We start from the raw sequence: 17,229 nt of genomic DNA, 5'->3' as shown, positions 1-17,229 counted from the left end.
GCTAAAACTCAGAGAGCTTTGCCCTATTGGGCTTGGCGCAGCAGCGGTAGATAGGCAGATTTGGGCTTTATAGAGGGGGGCCAGGCTGCGGTTAAGCGGGCCACAAAGACTCACTCACGGCGCCTGCGTACCTGAAGGAGCGATTTTCGGACATCCAGCTGCGTGCTTAAGAAACTAGAATTTTTCCCACTCTACTTCGACCTGCGATGTGAACGTGAACCTCGGATTTGAAGTCGCCTTTACTTCACATCACCTCCTCGTCGCATAATTAGGTAAGTCTATGCACTTTAGCCCAATTGCCCCCGTCAACTGTTCCATTATCCATCTTTTCGCAAGTCGGGTGAGGTACGGCCGGCAGGGCATCGTGACTCCAATTGGATTGCATGCTTGTAGATACCAGGGTGACTGGGCAATTGGGACGAACTCAACTGTCCAAATGCTTGGGCTATTCCGGTTGCTCATGCTATTCCCGTTGTACCCGTTATCAGTTATACTCGTCGCTCTAGTTGGATCTGCTCGTTGTGTTCTTCCCACTTACCCTAGCCGTTCCACTGACAGTGTTCGAATTTTAGGTCCAGCAACGTGCCGCCGCCGCCGCCGCCATGTTGTCTTCCTCTCGTCTGGCCGTTCGAGCGGTCATCCGAGCCGGGCGCCGTTCGGCTACGACTCGAATCAGCGGGGCCGCTTCGCCAATTGTTACCCGACGAACCATTGCTGCCGCTTACTCGACTCGCCCTGGCCGAGCCAACAACTACGATGCGCGGCATGCTGTGATCCAAGTCCTGAACAGCGTCGGCTCCAAGCGGGAGGTCCAGCAGTACCTCTCTCACTTCTCGTCCGTCTCGTCGAAGCAGTTTGCCGTGATCAAGGTCGGAGGTGCTATTCTGACTGAGCACTTGGAGGAGCTCTGCTCGTCATTGGCCTTCCTTTACCATGTTGGGTTATACCCCATCATCGTTCACGGCGCTGGCCCGCAGCTCAACAAGCTGCTTGAGGAGGCAGGCGTGGAGCCCCAGTTCGAGGAGGGCATCCGCATCACTGACGGCAAGACCCTTGGCGTGGCTAGGAAGCTGTTCCTTGCAGAGAACCTTAAGCTGGTCAGGACCCTGGAGTCCATGGGTGTTCGTGCGCGACCGATCACCTCGAGCGTTTTCATGGCCGATTATCTTGACAAGGAGAAGTGGAAGTTTGTTGGCAAGATTACCGACATCAACAAGGATCCTATCGAGAGTGCCATCGAAAGTGGCTACCTGCCTATCTTGACCTCTATGGCCGAAACGACCGAGGGTCAGGTATTGAACGTCAACGCTGATGTAGCCGCTGGTGAACTGGCTCGCATACTGGAGCCCCTGAAGGTTGTTTATCTCAGTGAGAAGGGCGGCTTGTTTGGCGGTGAAGGCAACAAGATCTCTGCCATCAACCTGGACGAGGAGTTTGATCACCTGATGAGCCAGAGCTGGTGCAAGTTCGGTACTCGTCTCAAGATCAAGGAGATTAAGGAGCTGCTCGATAGCCTCCCGCGGACATCCAGCGTGGCGATCATCCACCCTGCTGAACTACAGAAGGAGTTGTTCACTGACTCCGGAGCGGGTACCCTGATCCGCCGCGGTAACAAGCTCATGACCGCTGAGAGCGTGTCAGAATTCTCCGATCTCCAGAAGCTCAAGGACGTCCTCATTCGGGATCGCGACCTGACCGACTCTCGGGCTACCGTTGACCGATACGTGGAGTTCCTGAAGGAGCGTAAGTTCAAGGCTTTCTTTGACGAGCCCATGAAGGCCCTCGCTGTCGTCCTTCAGCCCTCGGAGACACAGAACTACGGCATCTTGGCGACTCTCACCATCACCAAGTCTGGATGGCTTACCAACGTCGCCGACAACTTGTTCTCCGCCATCAAGAAGGAATATCCCAGCTTAGTTTGGACCGTCAAGGCAGATGATGAGAACCTCTCTTGGTTCTTCGAGAAGGCCGATGGACACATCGTCCGTGGTAACGATGTTCTCTTCTGGTACGGAATCGAGGAGGGCCAAGGTCTCATGGATCTCATGAAGGAATTCACGAACCACGGCCGCGCCATGCTAGGCGAGTCGAACCTGGAGGCCCGTCTTCACCGGGCCGCTCAGGTGGCTTCCCAGAACCTGAAGGCACAGTTCGCTTCCGGATCTGCTGCTAACCAGGCCCGTGGCTATTCGACATTTGCTCGCCGTCCTGTAATGGGAACTGCCGGGGCTCTTTACAAGGGCCAGGCGCGTGGTTATGCCACCACTACCAACCCTAACCCCCTTACGGCAGAAAGCATGCCTCCAACGAGGTGCCGTCCCGTGTTGCACTGATTGGCGCTCGTGGATACACCGGTCAAGCCCTGATCAGCCTGCTCAACACTCACCCCAACTTCATCCTGAAGCACGTCTCATCCCGGGAGCTCGCGGGCCAGAAACTACAAGGATACAACAAGAAGGAGATCATCTATGAGAATCTCAGCGCCGAAGATGTGAAGCAGATGGAAGAGAACGGCGAGATCGATGTGTGGGTTATGGCCTTGCCCAACGGTGTTTGCAAGCCCTACGTCGATGCGATCAACGAGGCACGCGAGAAGACTCCCCGTGAAGATGGTAGCCTCATTGTAGACCTGTCTGCCGACTACCGGTTCGATAACAGCTGGACGTACGGTCTCCCCGAGCTCATTCGCCGGTCTGCGATTGCCCAGGCAACCCGAATTTCGAACCCTGGTTGCTACGCTACCGCCGCTCAGCTCGGCATTGCACCCCTGGTCGAGCATCTCGGTGGCCAACCTACCGTTTTCGGTGTCTCCGGCTATTCCGGCGCAGGAACCAAGCCTTCGCCTAAGAACAACGTCGAGTTCCTGACGAACAACCTGGTCCCGTACAGCTTGACTGACCACATTCACGAGCGTGAGATCAGCAACCAGCTTGGCACTGCTGTCGGCTTTGTACCGCATGTTGCCGTTTGGTTCCAGGGTATCCACCACACGATTAATATTCCCCTGAACAAGACGATGACATCGCGAGACATTCGCCAGATCTACCAGGATCGCTATGCTGGCGAGAAGCTCGTCAAGGTGGTTGGCGAGCGCCGCTGGTCAAGTCGATCAGCGGAAAGCACGGTGTAAGTCCACATTTATTCAATTCACTATACTATGTCAAAGGATCATGCAACTAATACGATCTATCTGTAGGTCGAGATCGGTGGCTTTGCCGTCCACAGTTCGGGCAAGCGAGTTGTTATTTGTGCTACCATTGACAATCTGCTCAAAGGGAGCAGCCACGCAGTGCTTACGTACGTATTCCCTTCTTTGCCACCCTTTACTGGCCCCATCACTGACGGAAAACAGAAAACATGAACCTCGCACGTGGGTACGCGGAATACGAGGGTATTCCATTGATGGACTAGGCGTTTGATTATTACAAGTTACCAAAATGGGTTTGTTTAGGAGCCTAGGTTGTTTTTGTCGATGTCTATTGTAAATAGGTATTTTATGGTTGGTTGTTTTATACGTTTAAATGAATCAAACGGCTGCATCAAACCACTGTTCCAGCTGTATCGCTGCAATCTCGAGGTCTTGTCTGTGATAGCATGCATTCCCTTTTGTCCCCAGCACTAGAAACACTGCCACATGAGGTTCCTTCAACGGTTCGAGTGGATGATAAGCCAAACGTCATCTTTGGCTCGGTGGGCCTCCTTACTCCTCCATATGAAAAGGGAGGGGTGGTTTGCAACGAGGTTGATGGCAGCAGAAAAGCTCTAACTTGTTTAGCCGTGGTCTGGAAAGGAGAGTCAACCTGTACGTTCTGAGACGGGCACTTGGTCTTGGTCATCAGAATGGAAAATACAATCGTCGACTCGAATCGCTGCCATGAACGGGATGTCGTCGTGATTGTGCTAATGTGGATCTGGTACCAGCCAATCCCGTGTGCCATTTGCTCACTTTTTAGGAACGCTAAAATCGAGCTTCGGTGCCGCAGGGATTCTGGGCAAATCCTCTGTTAACTTACAACAATCTGCAACCAGCTTGGCGAGAATCAGGGTAAAACAATCACGCTGGAATGATTTCTAGGATCTGACAACCTACAAACCCTACTACACGCAAACCCTGATATGGACACCGCTCTGGATTCTCCGAGCCAGAGTAAACCCGGGATCACCAACATCCCCTCCAAGTCGTATCAGTAACGCTGGGCGGGACGTCTCTTGCTCCCCTTCTGCATTCCCTCGGAGAAGCGGGATCCGAAGTTCACAACAGACTGCACATTTCTGATACCAAAGGGCTTCGTCAAACTACTCTTTCATGACATCCGTCCTTGACCTCGGCCTTGTGTACACAACCACGAAATCACCACCAACATTGTTAGCCCCAGATGGCTACTACCCCTGAAACCCTATGGGAGGTTCGACGCATACCCAACAAAGGCTACGGCGTAGTCGCCACCGCGCCCATTGAACCCGGGACGCGCCTCTTGATGGAGAAGCCGCTGTACACCCCGCCCCATGACCGACGACCCCATAAAGCAGCAGAACAGCATTGTCGAGTCCCTGATCCAGAACCTGCCCGACCCGGCGCAGAGGGACACCTTCCATGCCCTCGCCAGCTCCTTCTCCGTCCTCTACCCGGACTGCCCCTACTACTCCATCGCCACGACCAACGAGGTCGCCCTGTCGGGGGAGCAGGACGGGTCCTCGGGCTTGTTCTTGCGGTGGTCGCGCTTCAACCACGCGTGCGCCCCCAGCGCCTACTGGGCCTGGCATGACGATCACACCTCCCCGAAGGGAAGGGAGGCGTACTCACGGTACACGCGATTCGCCATCTGAATCCCGGTGACGAGATCCATATTTCTTACTTCGAGAACCGCGTCATGCCGCACGACGACCGTGAGCGCTACCTCGCCGAGGTCTACTGCTTCGCCTGCGACTGCGCCCTCTGCTCACTGGCACCGGGGCCCTGGCGTGATGACGTCGATGAGCGGTTGAGACAACTCGAGACTTTCTGGCGCAAGTACCATCTTGGCGAGTCTGACGGACCGCCTCTATCTCCATCTTCTTCGAGCACTACTTCTTCCACAGCCGCCGGCGCCGCTACTACAACCACGGCTACTCCTTCACTGCCGTCCGATGAGCCTGCTAGCGATGTTCTTCCCACAGAAGTTAGAGAAGGCAACGATGATGGTGCTGATGCTGCGGTGGTCGATGTTAAGAGCCTCAACCAGCGGCGCTTCCTGCACGACCCCACCGTCTGCTTCGCCGAGTGCCGCGAGGCGGCGGAGCTCATCCTCGAGGCCGAAGAAGACGTCGGGGACGGGGCCGGCGGGGAGGACGGGGACATTGCGGGCTGCATCGACGTGACGTTCGCGTACGAGATCGCGCTGGCGCTGACGCTGCTCCTGGGCGACGCGGCGCGGGCGTCCGTCTTCGCGGCCCGCAACCGGGACCGGTATATCATGACGCTCGGCGCCGACAGCGCGTCGGCGGTGCGGGCGGGGCTCTGCGCGCGAAACCCCTGCGCTGATCGGTCGTTTGGGCTGGGGCTGGGAGGAGGCGGGCGGATCCCTTCGAGGGTCCCTGATGTGGGGAGGTTGGGGAGGAGGCGTTTGAGGAGTGGCTTTGGAGTCCGAAGGATTGGCAACTGGGGGGTTCGCGGCCCCAGGCGGCGACAGGGGCCAGGGACATGGTGACATGTGGAGGGAAGAGAGGACCTATCAAAACAATGAAGCCCGTCTATGCGGAATGGGGCCAGTGTTTCGATTCAGCAGCGAGAGAGGCCTTGGCTAGGGAAGGTAATACAAGAATGTGAATGGCGAACTTTTGGCTGTTGTCATGGTGACGTTGACCACGAACGACTTGTTTGTATCATGATATCTGCTTACAACGACTTTTCGATCTGAAGCATTCCCAGAATCCGCAAACCCAACGCCTATGCACCCGCTAATAGTAATTACTTGAATCATATCAAAGCAACCTGGGTTCGCCCCAGTCCGTATCATCCTGTCATAGTAGCAGCAGCCTCTGTACCCCATGGCTACCGACTGTCTTGCCCTAAATACCCGTCTCCCAACCCACGGTGTATATAAATGAGAAGTTTGAAAGTAATCTTTCATATATGTCCAAGAAGCTGGCGCGGGATAATCTTATTGGAGAGAGTCGAAGCGACCTCCCACCCTCCTCATTCCATTCCTAGTATATTTCTCATCCGATCAAAGGACAGGAGAACCGGGCTGCCCGTTTATATATCGATCTCGCGGCCACAATTGTCCATTATCCCTCGCAGAAGATGTCAAACTCGGCCGTCGAGCTGGTCAATACGGCGAAGCTCGTGAGCGTGGCCGAAGCGATGGCGTCCTTACACTCATCTGTAAATGTCTGTTAGTTATCTTTTCCAAATCGAGTGGAACCCCGGGAGAAACTCGTCAAACCGGGCTACTACTCACTGTTCTGCTTATCGCAGTCCGAGACCTTGAAGCCAGCGTTCTTGTTCTTGTTGGCCGCGTCGGCGCAGTCGTTCTTCTGGTTGTCGCAGGCGCGTTGCGCTGCAGTCTTAAAATCGGTCTATATGGGATTCTGGGTCAGTTTCTTGATCCTACTACAAACACCAAACTGGCCTGCCACACGCGGGCAAAACTTACAAAAGTGTCGCCTTTGACTGTAAAGGGTCGCTTCTTGTCTTGAGACTGTGTGATGGCTGCAGCAGAGAAGCCGCCCAGCTTGCCGCTGAACGGCTGGATGTCGTCCTGCAGCACCTGCTGCCGCGGGAACAGGCCCATCTTGAAATCGCGCCGGACCTCGTCCACGAACTCGCCGCCGCTGCCATCCCCTCCCGCCGCGGCGCCGGCGACGAATAGGCACAGTGCCGTCGTCGCCACCGAGCTGAACATTGCGCAGCACTTCATGTTGGTTGCTGTTGGCCCCCGATCGAGATTTAAGGTGTAGGTGACGTGGTATGTGTGTCCGATGTAGATGAGATGGCGCAGTCTCCAGTAATATGATGAAAAGAGACGCGTATGTGTGTGTGCTGGATATACGTCGTCGGGACAGATAGAGATATATGACGTTGAGCTAATCCGTCTCAGATATAACGGACGATCCCTCCTGCGCCTGAATTCCTAGGGTGTTTTATATTTTTAATACAGGCAAGTTTCGTGAGGTTGCTCTCTTAGTCGCCGGTCGTTATCGATTTGTCGCCGGATGATAGATCGAGTGTGTAGGGTGCCAAGTCGGTCTGATTTATGACAAGTAACCCAAAATTGACAGACAGCGCCGGGCAGAAACTCAAAGGCAACTCAAGATTCTTCTTTTGCGCCTTCGTTCGCTAGTAAGAAGTCCAGATGAAAGGTACGTGGTGTTGGTACAGTACATACGACAGCAATCAATTCGAAGAGATGTTCAGCTAATGATTGTGGTAATACTGACAACAACGACGTCGTCTCTTTCCTCCCCCAACTCCGAGCATCCTGAAACCATCATGAGACACATTGGCTGTGCAGCCACGCTCAGCCAATCAGAGATCGGAATCGACGCGAACCATGTTACAGCGAAAAGCACCCTCCAACCCAACCCGCCCCCGACCGGCCGGCCGCTACGTCTGGCACAAAACACAACCCGCGCTGCCACGGGTCTGCGCGCGCGGGAACGCCGATACATCAAGTAGCAAGATTTCATTGTAATATCCCAAGAAAACATGGGGATGTGCAATTTTGCGCCAACCGGAAGCGGCCGCTGCGGTGGTTTGTTCTTCTCCCCCCTCCAATACCTACTATCAGCTATCGGGATTAAAGTGAGGCTGCATCTGCTGACGATCAAATCGTTCCCCGTCGGTAGTCGGTTGGAGTCGGGCACCTACCGTTATTGAGGCTCCTCCCCCCCCAAAAGAAGGCTCCAGAGAATATGGTAATGCACTACATCCATACCATTGATCGTAATATTATGGAACTCTGATGAGGAGAGTCGGTCACCTGCCCAGAAGATCTGCCTCCCGCGTAGGATCTGATTCGACTGGCCCAATTACTGGCCTGGCTCAACACACGAACTAACAGCATTCACCGTCACTACCGCTATTGGTATGCCGAGTCATGGGGCAAATTTCCACCAAAGTGGTACACTAGGTTAGGTAGCTGTAGCCGTACGACTAGATAGGTTAAGTAATCGATCATCTAAACTCTCAATGTAAACTACTGCAGGTACGACAATTGTTGAAGTTCTGCAGGGAAAGAAATGTATAAAAAAAATGGAGAAAATGTGAACACATGGTATTATGGTGAAGCTCTATACACACACACACATACAAAGAGACCGATTTTCTCGTAGGAAACCCTCCCCGTCGGGCTCTGGGGAACTGGCAGATCGCATCTCCTTTGGAGCGGAGCCTCCCATATGCCCGTTCTGCCATCCGCACATGATTTCTGCTGATATCACTGTGGTCTCGTATGCAACGGTATAACCATTGTGTCTATCGAAATTGGTTTTGCTTTTTTTTCCCTTGTGGGTGTCATTATAACTGGGATATCTCTAAAACGTAGATTTAATCTCCAATGACTATGTGCCTAGGGAACCATGCAAATATCCCTTGCAAACTCCGACGCCGGTCCATTGAAAAAGAAACCAGAAAACGAGGTTTCGTGCGATGGTGATGTGTTTTGTTTTTGTGGGCATGGCTTTGCGCCCCTTAGAAGTTGGTGCCGGTGTTGGAACTCGGGGCGTGGTACGACTCCAAGGTGCTCTGGAAGGGGGCTGCGGCCGCTCATGCTGCCGGGCTCGTTCTTCTCGGGACCGGCGTTGTTGAACTGGCTGGTTCCGGCACCGTAGTTGACGAGATCCTCGCCGTCGTCCTGGTCCCGTCTTCGGGCACGCAGCCTCCAGACCAAGATACCGGCGGCAGCCAGAACAATGGCGCCACCGACACCGACACACACTCCAATGATGGTGTTCCTGGTCTGGGGCGCCATACCGTTGTCGCCCGAGTTCGTCTGGCCCTCCGACAGGGTGGGAGTGACAACCGACTGGGTCTCAACAGCCGACGTACGGCCATCGCTCAAGGTGGTCGTGTAAGTGAAGACAGACGTGTAAGGCTTAGCGGTGGTAGTAGGCTTCGGCGTCTCGGTAAGTGTCTGAGGAACCTCAAAAGTCTTTCCGTCAGAAGTCGTCTTTACGGACGTAACACGCGTGGTGGGAGAAGCATTGCCGCTGTTGCCACTGCCGCCACTGTTGCCACCACTGGGCGTCTGAACGGGGCCGGGAGTTGGTGTGGTCTGTCCGCCTCCGTTCGGGGTGGTGGGCGCAGCGTTAGTCGGGGTCGTGTTGTCGTTGCCCTGGGTAGGTGTGGGATCAGGGCCCTTGGTCGGCTCTGTTGTGGTCGGATCGGCAGCTTTGGTGGTGGTCGGGTCAGCAGCTTTGGTCGTAGTTGGCTCGGGAGAAGGCGCGGCAGATGCGCTGGCAACAGGCTTGCTCTCGTCGGCGGGAGCGGTAGAGTTATCCGCCTTGGTCAGGTCGTCCAGGAGACCGGGCGACCGGTTGAGGATGTTCAGGTCGAACCAAGTAGCCTGAACAACGGTGAAGATGGACAAAGCCACCATCAACATGCGAATAAGTCGCGTGGAATACATGTTTGAGAAATCAAAACCGAGGTCGCTGAGGGGTGTCGGTGATGATGCGTAGGGTAGATCAGATGATCTGTTGGAGGTATTATTGGTGTCAAGCAATCCCCTCTCCTTCTCTGCCAGTCAACGTGATTGTTGCACGTCAACGATGATTAGACCTGTCCTCCTAACGATGATCAAGGCCGCTCCACGTTTTCTCTGGAGTGTTGTTGGCTAGGGTGACGGGTTGCGCGTTACAAGTTTGAGAGCGAGTGTCTGGGAATAGAGCGCAAATTCTGCTGTCGAGAACGAAGGCTGGCTGGCCAAATCCGAAAGGGACGAAAATAGCCGAGAGAACCGAAACGAGGGAAGAAAAAAAAGACTAAAAGGCTAGGCGCTCTGTTTTTTTAATGGTTGTTCAGGTCAATAAAAAGACAGAGGGAAAACGAGTGTGGTAGTTGGGCGGGTTGTATTATTGAGTACGGTAGGTAGGGTAGGTAGTCAGACGTAAAGGAGCGCGGCAACAATGGAAATGGACGGACGGGTTTAATGAATGAATGGGTTGGTGAGACTGGCTGGCTGTGGTGTGGTGACTGGTGTGGTGGGTGGCCCCGGCCCCGGCCTGGAAGGAATGGAGTGTGTTCTGGCTGTCTGTCCAGGTATGGCCCCGTACTGCGCAGTAGCGATGGATAGCGATGGGTTAGGTGCGGTACCTCGGCCTCCTGCTGCTGTACCTACATCCAGCAAATAATACATGCATTCTGCAGGCTGACCCATTGAAGCCAGCGCTCGCCAACCCATTGAGCCGGCCAGCGACCAGTCAGACGGCGCCATTCACTAACCAGACCCAGATAAAAGCTCGTATCCTAATACATGCACATTGAAGCACGCTGTCCCGGCTGGGCTAGCTCAGGCCCCCTAATTGGTTTTATCCCAGCTAGCCTCTACCTAACGCCCTGAAAGGGATCATGGGGGCGCCATCTCGAACGCTGCAAGCCCGAGGTTCACGCATATCGTGGGAACGGAGAGATTGTCAATATGAAAAGGGTATGACAGCAGCGAGAATAAATACTGATAACGCCGTTCTGAGTAATACGCATTCGTACTTCCATCATTGGAAGTTATCGCAGAACCAGTGCCAAGTTTATTGACTGCCATCCTTCCATCAGCAATCAATCAATGCCATGCAGGCTTGCAGGTCGCGTGCGTGGCCAGCAAAGAACCGTTCGTTCTGGATTTATTTGCATCACCCCGGGCGTGCCCATGCCCCTCCCATCTCCCCTGCTCCCATTTGGTGTTCGGCATCGCGACGCCCACACCAAATCTACTGGTACACGTTAGTATGTGCATGGTGCATGATGCAAGTGCAGTGTAGCAGCTGCACCCGATCGAGGATTCATCATTCGCCATGAAGAAGAAGAAGAATAAAAAATCGGCTTTGGCCGTCTGTCGATGCTCCGGATGCAGCCCATCTGATATCGCACCACGTCTGGTGGCTTGCGTTCGTTCTGCCCAACGAGCCGGCAATGCGCCAGATATTCGCGGGATTTTGTTGGTCCTAGGGCATGGCATGGACTGCAACAGGCATGATCCATCTTGGGCTGGGAGTCAGGGTCCCTCGCTCCTGGAAGGTGAATGTTAAATTCAAACAATTACAGCAACTCCACAAACCTCCAGCTCCGGGCCAACGAAAGAAAAAGCCCACCCTTGTTCCGTTGCACCCGTTGACCTTTGGGCCATCTAAGCCACCTGCCAGCCTGCCTCCGATCATTGATGCACTTGATGGCATATTGCAACCTCAGGCATGAACTATCTGGCTATCTATTTCGGGGGGCGGCCTCTGCTTCGGCGGGGAACGAACGATGGCTGGGTTCCTTGCCCAGAATCTGCGCTGCGAAAGAAAGAAAAAGGCTCTGTGCTGAGATAATAACACTGCGGCTACCTGGTCCTTTGCCGAAATGACCAAAAATAGGTCGCAATCTCAGCCAGCTCCAGCATAACTCTCAGGCTGGCCAGGGTGACTGCCGAGGCCGAGAGGTCAATCCTTAACATAAAGGGACTTTATGCCCGGCGGTCTGCGCTCATAGTCGCATTCATAATGGAAGGTCCCCTATGCCGATCGCCCCAGGTTCACCAGTCATGCAACCGGGGAGTTTTCTTGGAATTCGGAAACCCGCGACCTGGAGGGGCACAATTCCGTCACTGCTCTGCTGGCAGCGATTTCATGATCCAATTGACCCACGCCCGCCCGTCGCCCGTGAGAACGGCTCGGACTGACAGACTCCTTCCACTGCTGATCATCAGAGGCGCTGACGTGTGCGTGCCCTTGGAGGGGTTGGAGAGCGGGTGGCGAAGCCACCAACCCGGGTTTTCTTTGACGTGCAGAGTTAATGCACTAACATAACCTGCTTCCATACGTTTGACCTGCTGCAGACCTGTCAGGGCTGCGCCGATCAGCCCGCGGCCCTCAAAACAAGAAGTGTGACTAGGTTACGCGTATTCCCCAGTTTCCAAAGACCCTTATTCAAGATCGGCAGACGATGCGGATCGGAGTATATACCATAGATACATAGATTGCATCCTCAGATCAGCCAGCTGTCTCATCTGAGTACTATACGATCTCGAAGGGGGAGGGCCGGTTGGTGCGCTCACCGCGAATGCCTTTACCACGTACAACGTTACCTCCCCCAGGACCTCAGTGCTGCCGATCAACCTAAAATCCAGAACGTGGCTGCTGACTGTCCTTGATTTTGGGGTCTGGTGGACAACGTCTTTCGTTTTTGTGTCATGTTACGGAACGCCTCCAGCGATTACGAATGTTGCGGTGGTAGCCGCTAGTCGATTCCAGCCTCTCGGGTGTTCTGCGCTACCATCACGTCTCTCCGCTATTAACCCCCTCAATCGAGGCATCTTCCGCCGTCAAGCTACCTACATACCTAGTCGTATACTACGGGGTACCGACTACATACAACTAGCTACGTAGGATACAATGTGCTAGCTGGTCATCCAGTTAGCCCGCTTGAACACAGCTGAATTGTTTGAGGCTACGATCGGAAGCGCAAAAACTGATGGGCTGACGCGCAAGTTGTCAGCTGAATCGGATCACGCACTCCCTGCCTACTTAAAGCTTTGGTAATTGGTACCGCCTGAGTCCGATAGGTGAGGTGTGGAAGTGTTGTTTCTCGGGTGTATGTATGCATGCGCGGCCTCCCGTTCTCCTCATGTCAGGGATATGATAGGAGCTTCCGCATTCCAACGCCAGGAAAGTCCCTTCCCTTCGACTGTGCCACCACCTTATACGCGTTGGACCACATAAAGATTGAGTTGTGGCTTTGTCCAGACAACGTTGCTTGTCTCGGGAACCTAGCAGGCCGCCCGCCGCTAGCTTACGTACATACATGTAGTAGGTAGGACTATGCCTCGCATACTCCGGACCTCGTAACCTTAGTCCGAGGGAAGCCTCTACCACAGGCTATTGCCCATCTCAAAAGAGAAGCATATATAGGTCATCTTGTGTGCGCCAGTCAGATACTGTAGTAGAGGACAAGTGAGAGGGCATGTTGGTGTTGGTCTGGGGCCAGTGCTCCAGAGATGATTTGGATATTCGACTTGAGAACAACAACCCTTTGTCGCTCAGGCCTCGTAGATGCTCGGTGGCGGCAACGATGTTCGATTATTACCCCCGTAAATGGCGTCGGTATACGGTACCACAGCTGAAGAGGAGGCGAGGGGCATGGACTGTTTATTCGAGTGTCTTGTCGTCATCCCAAATGGGCCAAGTTACCACCCTTCTCTCTCCTATCTACCTACCCATTCTCCAAGTCTCCTCGAGACGACTATATCTTACAGGCTAGGCAAGGTGAACGGGTGGCAGAGTCCAGTGCTCCTTCCACCCGTCGCCGTTGGGCCAGCCAGTGGCTAGTGGCCAAGACGGCTGTCCGCTCGGCATGTCTGGATAGGAGTTGGTCAATAGTAAGTTTATGCTGGCTGTGTTTGCTGTCTATAAATGCATCCTACGTACCCTACATGCAGACATGAAGTCATATATTACTCTGCGAGCTTAGGTACTTCTTGTCAGGATCTCGCTTACAGTAGCCAGCCACCGAGGCTAGACAAGTGATGTAGGGGTCGATGCGCTGTGACAGGAGGCTGGCGGTTACCCTTTGAAGAGCGCAATTTTCGATACAAGAGTCTGTTTCGGTCACTACGACTACCTCAAGGCCAAATGTGTTCTCACCCACAACTACCGTGGAGGCCGGAACCCAGGCTATTGGCATAACGTTGTTTAACTCAGGCGACAGGGCTCGATCTCCTTGTTACCAATATGGAAAAGCTTGAAGAGCACAATTCATCCTGGAGGATGCGGTATATGAGTTACTATGCAGTATAAAACGCTTGCGCCTTACTTATTCAGCCTATCAACTGCGCCGAAGTTCTATAAGTCATATTTCCTGGGTCAAGAGTTTACAGAACAGCGCGTCCCCATCAAGCTTTCCATGGTGGATGTGGAGTGTTCAAGCCAAGTCGGTCGCTGTCCTGAGCCCTGCTTGGTTATCCCACTCTATATATATCTACACGTCTCAATGCTGAACCGGGGCATGCGGTACCCGACCTCAAGGGGAAGTATATGATTATGGGCAGCATGTACTCAGAGGAGTCTATGATCCCACTTCCCCGCCCAACAGCGTGGGTTTGGATGGCGTCGTTCTGGGACCTGCGAGGCCCTGCTCTGCTCCCAGCTTGGTTAATGACAACTGAGCACAGCTTAAACCTCGAGTTGATCACCGAGTCTAACGCTGCCACTGTTGGTGATGTTATGGGTTCCAACCTCCCGGTATCTTCCCATTTACCCACAACAACATGAAGAACGGCTTGCGACTACTGTAGGATTGTGGGAGGTATTGAGCAATGTCCAACCGTACCTACCGCTCCTGTTTTCGTGGGGGCAGCAGCTTATGACATGGCGTCCTTCGACTTTATCAGTTCATGGAGCTGATAGCGATCAGAGAGGGACAGACAGCTCCATATAACCTGAACCTGTTCACTAGAGTGCTCCGGTCGGACCCATAACTGGACTACCAACCTATCATGGAATTTGGTATCATCGGAGTTCGGATCGCCTGCAGCTCGCAGTTGACACAGGGATAGGGGTTCAGATACGCGAGGCCGACCGACCACGCATTGCAAATGATGTGCTTGAGGAGCTCGAGCTCCTTGTAGCCGATGGCTCGAATGAGCTGAGTACTCAGCCAACATCACGGGGCTACAAGGTTTCCTTCCTGATTGCAATGGTCCAAGCCGGGAACAAGACAGCCTCGACGGACGCAGTCGCTCCTCTAATCAGTGGTGGCCCCCGAGTCTCAATGGCCGTGCCAAAACTAATTACACCGACAATTTGGTGTCGCGTAGACTATATATCTAATGATTTCCCTCGTTGGGCCTTGGGTGGATTATCACGAATATGCGGTAAGTTAGACCAGTGACCTGCCTTTTCCTGTTGATACGTCTATCGATCCACCATTACGAGAACTACAGTGCCTACACATATGTTACTTAAACATGATCCCCCTCTGCGTCAACGTCAAGCCCGGCATCCTCGCTCTCGTCAGTAGGTATGCCACCCAACAGAAGAACTCCGGAAACTCGAGTACAGCGCGTGCACGGGAGAGATCGTCTTATTGACAAGACGGCGAGGATCTATCTGTCCGAGGCCGCTGGCTACCACGATATAGCGTCGGCTACTAATATGGACTCTGCGGTGGGGCATCAATGCCTGACCGGCGGGACTGTGGCGGATCTGACGTTGCGTTGCGGCTCCGGCGGTACCATTTTTTTATTGATGGGACGGAGGTGGTTGCGACTATCATGATGTCGATCACGGCGGACGCCGGGTTGATTCACTACATGTAGCTAGCCATATCCGAGTACGTTGCTTCCGGAACGGCGAGCGGGAGGGATTATGTCTCGAGATAAGTATCGTGGCATTGGCTGCGAGCATCAGTAGATGTGTCCTTCGTTCCAAGCATACCGTTGCTTACAGACTCCCGATGAGCCACTATCGTAGGAGTTCCCTATATCTGGTACTTAAAACCGTGCAGATGCCCGGTATCCGGACAAAGTCCATTGTATGGAGCGAATAAAACAGCCGTATTCAAGAAGGCATAACGAAAAGACAAATCCAGTAACATGATATTGATTGGTTTGTCAAGCGCTGTATCATACAGCTGCAAGGTATGATTGGCTTCTTGAGACTATGCACTCCGCCATACGGGCATTCGCAGCGAGGATCTCCTTGGGTTCTCGAGTGGCTAATGAATGCAGAATGGCAAATGAAACAGCGTTAGCTTCCGTGGCCAGTAGTCGGGGATCCCATTGTTGAGTTTGATGTATTGACTCATATTTTACCGACGACGCCGTCGATGACAAGGCGACATAACCCATTTTGCGGGCGTCTTTTGGTTCAGTTGTGTGGATTTTCTGCAGGCAGCTGTCGGTGTCCGCCAAATCTTGCGTGCAACCCCGGTTATGCAGGAACACGAATCAATGGCGTTGATCGGAGGCACCTAGGTTGGCGCCTCCGGGGTAACCCGCCTCGAATCAAATAAGGTTGTTGTAGTCGAGAAGCGATTCCTGACTTGGTGATGGGCTGAATATCAACTTACGGCGACCCGACGACCTTGATAAGTAAGTAATGAGAGTGCATTGATAGAAACATATTGTACTTCAAGCCCCAGATGGCCAGAGCCGTGATTCCCGTTGAAGAGCCACTGTTATGGGGCCTCTGCTACGGTGCTACCCGGTGCCCATCCCTACTGGGGCATAGATCGCAATTTACTGAAGCCCTGCGCATGGCCAAAAAAAAAAAGTTTCGCTTGTGCTTTTTTTTTGAGCCTCAAGGCTGTGATGTCAACTTCCACTTAGCCTGCCCAAAGGGCGAAAGGGGCCGAGTCCGGAATGCGAGATCAGTGTCTCGTATACTTGGTACAAATATCCGGCAACAAGGTTTCGACAGGCTGTCAACATACTTGTCAACAATGGTGTTTGAAACCAAGCAATGGGCCGGCCCTCGAGCCAGCGGATGTTTACCACGTATGTACAATAGAGAGGTATTTGTTTATTTTGGCCGCGGGCTACCCCAAAACGCGACAGGCCTAAGACCATAGGCTGTGGTTGTTTCTGAGCACCCTGCTCGACATTGAGTGTTTAGACGGGACAATCGTCATCTTCGTCCCGATTTCATTGGCCAGAAGGCAAAATTAGGGGGTGGACTACGAACGGACACCATCGAAAATGGAGGGCGAGAGATTGGGGTCTGGGTCTGTCAGGGTCTGGTTGAGAAGATGGGGCGGGCCTGTCAAATCGGGCTGTCTTGACAGGTTAGCAGCGACCCGGCAGAGATACCTCGTCGCCCCAGCAGACGCACACCGGGCAAGCAAGTCACTCTTAGTCGCTCCTAGCTACTGCCTAGCCACGGCTGCACTCCAGACACGCATCGGCGCTCATTACTTGCACAATCTGGCCCAGTCCAACTTGCCTCTTCGGGACAAGCCTTCTGCCTGCTCGACAGCTCTTCCCAGTTTGGGCTGCGCACCGGCGCAAGCAACAACCACAGATGGACGTGGCAATCCTGGCACTGCTCAGTCGCTTG

The 17,229-nt window shown here is 53.7% G+C and overlaps 5 protein-coding genes across 5 annotated transcripts; 3 read left to right on the top strand and 2 right to left on the bottom strand.

The window, feature by feature from the left end:
• Positions 1-602: 602 nt before the first annotated feature.
• Positions 603-3,411, top strand: PG997_011206 (uncharacterized protein; the record flags this gene model as incomplete). Its single annotated transcript, XM_066815521.1, has 4 exons — positions 603-2,311; positions 2,371-3,126; positions 3,197-3,297; positions 3,353-3,411. 4 exons carry the CDS (start codon positions 603-605, stop codon positions 3,409-3,411), a joined length of 2,625 nt encoding a protein of 874 aa, XP_066664811.1.
• Positions 3,412-4,506: 1,095 nt separating this feature from the next.
• On the top strand, positions 4,507-4,827 carry PG997_011205 (uncharacterized protein; the record flags this gene model as incomplete). Its single annotated transcript, XM_066815520.1, has 1 exon — positions 4,507-4,827. One exon carries the CDS (start codon positions 4,507-4,509, stop codon positions 4,825-4,827), a length of 321 nt encoding a protein of 106 aa, XP_066664810.1.
• Positions 4,828-4,871: 44 nt separating this feature from the next.
• Positions 4,872-5,687, top strand: PG997_011204 (uncharacterized protein; the record flags this gene model as incomplete). Its single annotated transcript, XM_066815519.1, has 1 exon — positions 4,872-5,687. One exon carries the CDS (start codon positions 4,872-4,874, stop codon positions 5,685-5,687), a length of 816 nt encoding a protein of 271 aa, XP_066664809.1.
• A 580-nt stretch (positions 5,688-6,267) lies between these two features.
• PG997_011203 (uncharacterized protein) lies at positions 6,268-6,884 on the bottom strand (the record flags this gene model as incomplete). The annotated part of the gene is made up of 3 exons (XM_066815518.1): positions 6,268-6,362; positions 6,441-6,558; positions 6,636-6,884. 3 exons carry the CDS (start codon positions 6,882-6,884, stop codon positions 6,268-6,270), a joined length of 462 nt encoding a protein of 153 aa, XP_066664808.1.
• Positions 6,885-8,549: 1,665 nt separating this feature from the next.
• On the bottom strand, positions 8,550-9,608 carry PG997_011202 (cell wall protein; the record flags this gene model as incomplete). Its single annotated transcript, XM_066815517.1, has 1 exon — positions 8,550-9,608. One exon carries the CDS (start codon positions 9,606-9,608, stop codon positions 8,550-8,552), a length of 1,059 nt encoding a protein of 352 aa, XP_066664807.1.
• Positions 9,609-17,229: the final 7,621 nt, after the last annotated feature.

Source organism: Apiospora hydei, assembly GCF_038363865.1.
Source record: "Apiospora hydei strain CBS 114990 chromosome Unknown utg000008l_segment0_segment0, whole genome shotgun sequence".
NCBI classification, from domain to species: Eukaryota; Fungi; Ascomycota; class Sordariomycetes; order Amphisphaeriales; family Apiosporaceae; genus Apiospora; species Apiospora hydei.
Note: the sequence above shows the minus strand (reverse complement) of the source record. Positions and strands in the feature narration are given on the sequence as shown.